Here is a 10,159-nt window from a genome sequence, read left to right as displayed (position 1 = left end):
GGTAAGTCTGTTTAACCACAAAGCCACCATGAAGCTCATGTTGGCAGAATCAGGCCCCTAAGTTACTCTGCTTGACAGCAGCTGTAAATACTATGCTCCATTTACATACTATACCCACAACAGCAAGTATTGTTAACACACCTTATCACAGAGCTCTAAGATAGGTACTGACCAAATTCTCACATTGATTTCCACAGGAAAATAACAAAATACAAGGAGAGAGACATAGATAAGAAGATTTCTACATGCTTCAAGTTTAATTTGGTATGCTTGTATGGAACACAAATCTGGTTCAGCAAGAGAAAAGCAGATGTCCACAGTACCAATGAAACACTTTGTAGCTACCAAAACTACCTTTCATTTAAAGCATAAAATATTTTTTTGGCATTTATTAATCAGTGAAAGCACTGATGAAGGTGAAGAAAAAAGGAAACATACATAATACACCAAGATTCTTTTGTTTTCAAGGTGCAAGTTTGTTTCTCCAGCCACACAGCATAGTGAAAGACACAGTGAAGCTGTCAACATCCCTGGTGTTGTTATAACTTGGAAATTCAACAGTGCTAAATGAAGCATGTAGCTCTTCCCAGTGAACCACAACTCTCGTGACTGAGATTGCATGCAACATATGGCCTACCATAGGAGACCTTCCATAGGCAACCACAGCAGCTGCAGCAGCAGCAGCACTCATCTGGGGTGACATATTGTGCAGACTGGCATAGGCTGCCCCTGGGCTGGTTAACTCTCCATTCATGCCAGCATGAGGTACCATTCCAAATGGAGCAGGGTATGGTCCTGGTACTGCCAATGGTGTCCGCAAACCTGCAGCTACGAAATAATGAAATAAAGGAACTTTAGTTATATATTCCTGCATATAGGGAAGAAAACAGCCCCTTTCCCCCCCTGCAATACCTAACCTTCCCCTCTTATACACACAGACTGCCAAGAAACATTGCCATAATTCATCACCATCACTACCTCTTTCCACTGACTGTAAATAACATCTACTGAAGTCTGAACTTGCTGATTACTTCTAACAATCTCTTCCAGGACTACCTATTTTCATTTCTGTAATATTTCCCCTGTTTACATTAATCTCTTCTTTGCCAAATTAAGCATTAAAGCTGACAGACATGGTTTACATAGCTCATGTCTGCAGCAACTGTGCATCACCAGCCTGAATAGCAAAAGTAAACTTCTCCCTGCATTTGTCAAGATTTACACTGCTGCAAATACTAGTAGACTCGGACAAAGAGCTAGAGAATAGATAGAATTCAGAATAAGTACCAGAAACTTCTGAGCAGTCTTTTGCTACTGCATTCAGTCTCTGGATTATTTTCAAAAAATGATAAAGACAAAAGTAAACAAAAAAGGATAAGAGATAGAAACTCTTGATAATCCAAACATCTGCTTCTCATCAAACCCTCTCTCAATACAAGAACAACGCAATACAATTAGTTAACATTTGCACAGAACTACATACATAAAAAAAGATTAATTTTGGAACCATAAAAACACGTAAGGTAACGCATTACCAGCTTGGTTAACCAGAGGGTCCATTGCTGGAGGCTTGCCAAGGCCCGGACGAAGTCCTGGAGTTGCACTAGTGCCTGGGGTTGTCACATCACTTCGAGGAGTTGGTGTGCTGGATTTCAGAACAGGCGTGCTGGCTTTTTCATGCTGGTATCATTAAACAAATTAAATTAGTATTATTTTTAATCCAGGCCATATACAGTTTATCACAACAGCAGCTGGGATGTTGGGCACCTACTACCTAGTCCCTCAGCCAATTTTCATAAATCCATGCAATGCTGACAGTATTAACTTATGAGAGAGAAATGGTGACCTTTTGATTGCTGCCAAAATTTAAATAAGAAAAGAAACGCAGAAAATTGTTTTTCCTTCTTCCACTGGCATGACAAAAAAGATGCCCGAGTAAGTTTTTTTTCAGGACAACACAGTATGCATCATCAAATTATTTTAACTTGAAATCATTACTGTCTCAATTATTATTGGACACCACAAATCTAAGTTAAAAAACAAAGCACCACCATAGCTGATAGTATCAAAAAATTGTGACATAAAAGCTACAGAGAATCTGATCAAATTATTACAGATACTGCAGGAGAAGTTTTTAAAAAGTAACAGCTTATTTAGAAGAGTTTAACAAAAGCCTGGAGAACTTCTTAGTGACTATATATGCTTATACATCTTAAACTATAAGCTATTGCTCAAGAAAAAATAAACAATGCTTAAACAACTCTTGTAGTTTGTATTAAATACACAAGTCATTTGACAGAAATGCAGGAAATACAACAAATTGAAGCAGGAAACATTGCTGAGGTGAAAAGCTAAATAATACCATAAAGGTCCAGAAAAACAGTAGTCTACTTCAGCTTCAAATGTTTAAAGTGATGTACTTTCTGCCACAAGTAGTTGCAAGAAAATGAAGGTAGACTCTACAAGAAGGAACAATATTTGTCTGGATAACACAATGCTACCCACCAGACTAATTTCTTTGGATTTGAGAGAAGTAGAACTTCCTGAAGAGGCTGTAGATGCTGGACTGCTAGAGGCGTCTTTCTTCAGCAAGCGGGTTTTATCTATACCATTTTCACGTGGTGAATGAGTGGGACTAGCCCTTGGGGAGGAAGGATCCTAAAGCAACAGGAAGGGAAAACCAGCACAGAACTGTGTCATGGATTGGTATACAAACATCACTAAGGACTCTATGGGGAAAAACTAGAACAATTTAAGCACTAAGCTCAAATGACAAGAGGTTTTGTTATATCTATAGCAAAAAAGCTGAAATCCCTCCATCAATTCAGAGACATAAGTAAGTTCATGTAAAAAGAAATTTGGTTTTATTTTATACATGTAATCATAAACTTTCCAAGCACGGAGGTTACAATCTAAGTATACCAAAGTACAAACTAAGGCAAGTGCACACAACAGATTATCAGAGCAAGAAAACCAAAGAGTAGCTGCAACAAAAGTTTATACTGTTTTTTCCATGAACGTTCTCCACACACTGCTGGTGACGATAAATATTTTAATAATCTTTTTTACGCCATACAAACCTTCCTTATCTCTGTCTTCAGAAGAACAGATAAAGACGCATGCTTTATATGCCATAATACCTGTCACTTCTTTCTAAATGCCATCTGCAATTGCTTCACTATCTAAATCTATAGGAAAAACTGAAATCACCTCTCAGGTGATTATGCACTCTCTGCATTTACTTTAACCTGAAATAGCCAACCCAGCAAGCTTCAATGCCAACAGAGCTCTGCAGGTTCTCCACGTTCCGTGCTCCCTTGGCTCATAAGAATACCAGCAGGGAAGAAGTAGTCCTCACAAGAGGGCACTAAGTCTACTGATTGACAATTGAGCAGTTTCACTATAAGTAGGGCTTCTGAAAGGATTAGTAAAATCCCTAGTTGGATACCCGTTTTTCTGCTTAGCCGACAACTTTTGGGCACTTGGAGCTGCTGAAGAAACCACTTCTCTGTCAGCTTTTCTTCCTGTGCTTTTCACAGAGCAGCAGAGTCTCACTACCATATTCAGGCTTCCTAAATCTCTTCATTGTATGAAATAAGAAATGAAGGAAAGGGAAGGTCTGTCTCTTCACCTTGATGACACTGCCAAATCCCTGCCCTGGAGGAAAAAAGTGGCTAAAATATCTGGAAAATTTTATGAACTGGCTAACTTCTTTCTGACTTTTGATGACTTCATTCTAAAAAACAAACATTTATGGAAAATGCTGTTTTTAACATAAGAAGTTAAAATATTAGTGATTTTTAATGTACCAAAGTGTTTTAAGTAACACTCCTACTATTAAAATACATGGTTAAGTATTGTCTTCCTTTTTCATTTGAAGACAATAGTTAGAAAACCTCAGCCCTCCATCTGCAACTCACTACAACTCTCTCCACTACAGAGCAGCTGTGAAGTGTCAGAATGTAACCACAGAGAGAACAGACCTGGACAAAGCAGCAGAAAGAAAAGCCAAGAGGACAACCAGATAGAGCTCAAAGGAAGACATAGTAACTGTGGTACTAACAAAAAGGAGATGTTGTGAATATTTTAACATAGCAACATAGAGAGTTCTTTTTCTTCTAGCATTTAAATGCACTTTTCCTTTAATCTTTGGGCAAACATCAAGACTACAAGAATGAAAAAAGTTACCTCATTGGATACATCTACAACCAAGTTATCGTCACTCTTGTCCCCATCACTGTCCTATTAAAAATAAATAAAGTGTTCATTTCAATTAGAATATTAAGAGCCCAGAAAGACTATGCTTCTACTCAGACATTTGTCATTTTCCTGTACAAAAAGCAAACAGCCTTTCATTACTTACTAGCAGTAGGGTAAGCAATGAAAACAGGAACACAACAGGAACACAACACCTTATTTAGTTTTCAATAATAAAACCCAAATAGGGCAGAACTAGTTGAAAGGTATGGGTTTCACCATCAGTGCAAGATGATCCAAAACCCCTCCTTATTACCATCATAGTGTTATCACCACTTCTAAAAGTGAAACTCATTCTGTTCATATGCTGAGCTTATGTGTTAATCTTATTGAATCATTGCTTGTGTATCCCTAAAAAAACAACAGGTCGTAGAAAGAGGGTTTTTTGGCATTTGTTTCATGAATCAAATTCCTCAGAGCAATAGGACAATTTTTATTCTTTTCCAGAAAAGAAAACTTTGAAATTGAAAGTTCTGTGGAAGAAAAAGCTCCAGAAATGCTAAGGCATTTCTACATTTCTGCCTAAAGAAAACGAAAATACTTTGACATTCCCAAACTGAAATGTTTTATTGTGGCTTGTCAAACTGCACTTTGACTGTTTCACATAAATTATGTTCACCTGAGCTGCTCCAGTGCCTCACAATACCTGTTACTCAAGAGTTTCCCGGTCCCTATCTCCAAAATGGGCTGGAATGCCCCATTAGATACATTCTATGATACACACAGTATACCATGGTGGTTCAATCAAAAGGTGGGTTTTGAATTAAAAACAAAAACAAGAACAACAAAAAGATCAAGTGAGTGATAAAACTTAAATTTTTCATGTGGACAAGTCTGACATTTCAAATAGAAATATTTTTAGGTAAAAAGTTTCTAGGCAAAAAAATCAGACATAAAAGACTGGTCAAAGTGTCCCTCATCTCTTGCTTTCAAAGTGTCTGGGCTATTATACTCAACAGTGGCAGACAAAGTAAAACACCAGTTCCTTCCTCTCACTCCAGGCCACAAATGTTTAAAAAAAAAACAACCAAACAAAAAATAAACCAACCAAACAAAAAATTCCTAAAAATCCCCAACGGGTAGTTTAAACTCTTCCTTTCTGCTTTAGCAGCTGAATATTGCTGCAAAAAATACCACAGCCATAGTAGGGACCCAAGAGAGTCATTGAAGACAGAACGGTGGCTCTATTTGCCACTCAGGAAGCTGTCCAACCAAAGGGTGCAAAAGGAGAAGGAATGGAAAAGCTTCAGTCCCAGTTATCTGCTATCTATTGAAATCTGTGAGCCACCCAGAAGGCAAGAATAAGTTAGAAGGCATTTGAGCATGTGAGAGCACAGTAGGTGCTGTCACCAGAAATACCACCCCTAAGGAGGGCAAAAATAGCTACCAAGCAATGATTAAGTGCACTATGCTGACTTTGTCATCTTGAGAAACAAAAATTTACTGGGACTATCAAAGGCATCTCCTTGAGGTAAGATTCAGAAGATTCTCCTCCCTAAGAAACCCGCAGGTTGAAACTATACAGGTCCTGACATGAAAACTACTCAGAAGACAAAAGGAAAAAAAATAAATGCATTTTGCACCTTATTTCTAATAGCAACTACTACAACTTCCTTATCTCCCTTCTGACAAAAGCAGTACTTCCTTGACCCTACAAGGGCCTCATCTAAAATGACCTCAAAAATCAGTAGTTTTGTGTTTGCAGAGTCTCACAACCTTTAAAAGGTCTTCTTCCAGACTAGAGTAAATCTGGAATTTTCAAGCAACCTTGGTTTGCTCAATTCTTTATTTTATCTGTAAAATCCATTTCAAGCAAACAACAAACAAACACATTTAAAATGTGAATTAAAAAACCCTGCTCCTATAGTGCAATAATACCCTTTTCATTTCTTTCCAGTAGAAACACAAGAAAAATTAGCAAGTTAAGCTTTATCTCCTTTTTTTTTAGAAATACAAAATGTAGCTTAAGAATGCTTAATCTTCAAATATTTAAAATTAAAAATTCCCATAAAATATCAAACCCTCAAAGTTGAGGGAATAACATGGGGAAGTTTGCCAAACCCTTCTGTAACCAAAACAAGATTATTAGAAGGTGGTGCAAATGTAACTTGCGAAACCATAACAGTACTACAATACCACAACGTGCAGAAAAGGGGAAAGTAACCCCATCTGCTGTCAGGAGCTCCAGGGATATCCAATAGCTGCTCAGAGATATTCTGGGTCCAAGTGGAGAGAAATTAGCCTACAAAATACTGCAGAAATAATGTGACACTTGATTTTCTGGGTTTCGGTAACCAGGAAGTAATTAGTGATTGGACTCATAAAAACCAGACAATTTGCCACATTATTGCTATGTCAAAGAAAAATACCTTGCTAGATTTAAGTTCTGCTTTTCAGTACTCTTTTATACTAGTCCTACTCTCTAAAGGTTGTTCAATTTGATCATCTTGTGATTTGACTGAGCATTTAGACTTGAAGTTGAAAGCCTATGTGAACCTTTTGAGGTTCATGTATGCCACACTGTTGTACCTCTTCAAAAGTGCCTCTTCAAAACCAAGCAACAAGCAAGCTAGTAAAAAATGCAGAACACAAATTGTGAACTTTTTATATTTCAGTTTGCTTTCTGCTGAAACTGCTATGTCAACCAAAAGCAAACTTTGATTTGGTACAGCCTCATAACATATGTAATTTACAATGGTAATTATTACTCAGTATGGTAACAGCTAGTATCAGGAAAATGCACTACAGCTCCCCACATCAAAAAAACCCTCCATTTCAAACAAACTGGCAGATTTTAGAATAGTCCAGAAAAGATCTCTTGCTGGAACTCTGAGAAATGTCCCAGAATACTTATGAATCCCAAACAGCTACTCTTGGCTCGTTATTGCCTGTTAAGTAGCATCACTTGACAATAGTCCAAGCTGTTCCGTCACTACCCTTCCCACAACATGAATAATAGTCTCTCTGGCACATATATTCACGAACTACATCAGCCACAGGAAACACATTGTCTTGTTCTTCTCAGCTCTTTTACTCCTCATACAAGCACAGTATGTGCAAATAAATTAATCATTTCTTTGACATAGTTTTGCTTACATAGTGGCTGGAATCCTTATCATCCACCTTTCTCTTTTTTATGTCATTGGTATATTCAGGGCCATTTCTGCGTTTATCTGTGCTTCGCAGACTGTCTGGGACCAACAGAGAATTGCTCTGTAAAGACAAAAAACCAAGGTCAATCAAAATTTCCTTTCAAGACTCCTTCATATATGCTTAAAAACTAAAATTGGATGTGAGAGATTCTTTAGAAATGTGATACCTACACAGTCTTTAATTTCATTTAATTCAACTCAAAGTCCTCCAGGCAAACATGTACAGCTTCATGCATTCTAAGAAGCCTGGATTTTCATTGTTCAACTTATCAAAAGTTCAGTTCACTTGTCAGTCATCATTTGACTACTTAATTCAACTGATTTTATTGTTTTGGAGAATTAGGCTTGCAGTTTATTCATGAGCAGGTAACAATGATTTTATATGCATATATACCTATATACAGATCCCATATAATAAGAGACTTACTAAATATAATCTGATTGTTCACTTCTAGACCACCATAAATAGATGAGCCTTTGGCATGTCTACATCTATCTAGCATATGGCAACTTGCCTTTAACTCTTAAAATAACAAATATTTACCAAATAAAGTTAAGCAGTACCCATTTGTTAGCTACAATGAACTCCAATTGGATGCCTTCAACAACGTATTGCAAACTAAGATCAAATATTTTTACTTCCAGCATAACATTCACTACTAGTGTGAAATTAAGGCTAAAACGTTGTTTAATCAGACTTGGTCTGAAAAACAGGCTAACACACATGCACAAAAGACAAAAGCAATGACTAATCTTTTCCTCAAACTACTACATGGACTGCTTTCATTCATACTGAGTTATGCTAAGTACAAACTGTTGACCCAAAGAGAAAGGCATTTTAGAAATTTTTCAGTCACATGACAATTTGACATGCCTGTTGATTCCCATCTCCATCTCCATTCCAGCTAAAGCCTTAAAACTTGTTACAATGAGCTCTTTTAAGTGCAGGATTAGCATATGCAAGAGGGCAATTTGTTCAGTGATGTGTTAATGCTGTGAACAATACTGAATGTGTTGAGAAAAAATTCTCCTTTGACAAAGACCTGGTAAGCCTAATATCTAAAAGCCAAGTACATGCTTACATAAATACATATATGCTCACATAAATATATAAGTAAAAACATATTTACATGCATACATGTATCTAATGTGTAAGTGTAACCTCTCCAAAGGTATACTTGGATCTACCCAAGGGCCTGAGATATTTACTTTAAATATATCATAAACATATACTAATAGACAGTGAACTGTGCACTGAATAGCTACCCCTTTAAAACTTGAGGACACCAGAGTAGTTTTGCACAGACATTAATGTTTAGTCCCAAGGAAAAGGAAAACAAAACAGAGTACAGAAGGAAATTCATATTCTCTTTTCCTACTTCAGAAGCCGTACTTTAAAGGCAGCTCTATACTCTTTTATTCCTGACTATTCAAGCTAAACAAATGCCATGGGGCTTACATAAAGCATATAGGAGGGTCTAATGAAATTCGATATAAAGAAGCTCAAAATAATGTCTTTACTGAAATGTTTTGCAGCTAAAAGGTGAGCTTCTTGGATCACTGAACTAATTGCCTTGATAAACACAGTCTGAATTTAACCCCTCCCCTTCTCCCAGATTGTTGTGGTTTAGGGCTGGGCTGACCACTAAATCCTGGACAGCTGCTCTCTATTAACCCCTCTTCCCTCCCCAGAAGGGGAAGAGAAAGAGAATAAGGGAGAGAGACTTATAGGTTGGAAAAGAAAACTAACATATTTAATGAAACAATAATATAGGATAATAATGTAAATAGGAAAATAATGAAATATATAAAAACATATATATAAATAGACGTACAATATATATATAAATACGTACAAATATATATATGTAAAACCAATATAAAATCCACACCCCAGTGCCCCACCCCTCAATGACAATTACATCACCAGAGGCTCTGTGGAGCAAGGCACTGGAAAAGTCCCAGACCAGACCCAGTAGCAGGTGGGAGCAGGATGCAGGAACTGGAATCAGGAACACATGGATCAGGATCAGAGGCAGACAAACTGGCAGAGTTCTGCTCAGACTTCGGCCATCACAGAAGGGGAAGAGAAGAGAAGGGCTGAGACCCTCGTGGTCCCTCAGTTTTATACTGAGTATGCCATATGTGGGATGGAATACCTAGTTGGTCAGTTTTGGGTCATCTGTCCTGTCCACACCTTCCCGCAGGTGCGAATATAGCACCCATGGTGTGACAGTGGCCTTGCCATGTTTATGTACCATACAAACACTATCTCTTGTAGAAGTGAGCCCTGTCTGGAAAAACATGCCCTTAGTTTCAGACAGTACAGCCACTTACAAGAGACTTAGCTGAAAAGTAAAATCACTCAATACAAAATTAGTTCCATTCAGCTCAGACTGGGACACAGATGCACACAAACGCAGGGATTCACTAGTTTCAAAAACATGAAAACCAGTCTTCCACATTTAATATTGAATACATGATGTCTGTAGCAGTAGAAACATCTTAAGAAGCAAGCTGTCAATTCAAACTTGACCACATATTTGAGTCCTACAGATGTTTTTTCTTAGAAGTCTTTTAATTAAGAGATACTTCTCTCAAAATTAATTAAAAAGTATTTTACTTGAAGAGTTTAGAATAAACTAATGAAGGAAAATGTAGGAAAATTAATAAACTCAGTTACTCATTTTAAATTGCCAAAACTAAGCGTGAATAATGGAAAGTCAGCAAAGGGGCTGCTCTTGAAGTTT

General features: G+C 37.3%; 1 protein-coding gene across 1 annotated transcript; it reads right to left on the bottom strand.

The window, feature by feature from the left end:
• Positions 1-637: 637 nt before the first annotated feature.
• LOC104537106 (transducin-like enhancer protein 1) lies at positions 638-7,470 on the bottom strand (the record flags this gene model as incomplete). The annotated part of the gene is made up of 5 exons (XM_010179895.1): positions 638-828; positions 1,536-1,680; positions 2,506-2,658; positions 4,189-4,242; positions 7,354-7,470. Coding segments are annotated over 5 exons (660 nt in total), but the record flags the coding sequence as incomplete, so codon positions are not given.
• Between the last annotated feature and the right edge of the window lie 2,689 nt (positions 7,471-10,159).

Source organism: Mesitornis unicolor, unplaced genomic scaffold (genome assembly GCF_000695765.1).
Source record: "Mesitornis unicolor isolate BGI_N332 unplaced genomic scaffold, ASM69576v1 scaffold5392, whole genome shotgun sequence".
In the NCBI taxonomy this organism is placed as follows: domain Eukaryota; kingdom Metazoa; phylum Chordata; class Aves; order Mesitornithiformes; family Mesitornithidae; genus Mesitornis; species Mesitornis unicolor.
Note: the sequence above shows the minus strand (reverse complement) of the source record. Positions and strands in the feature narration are given on the sequence as shown.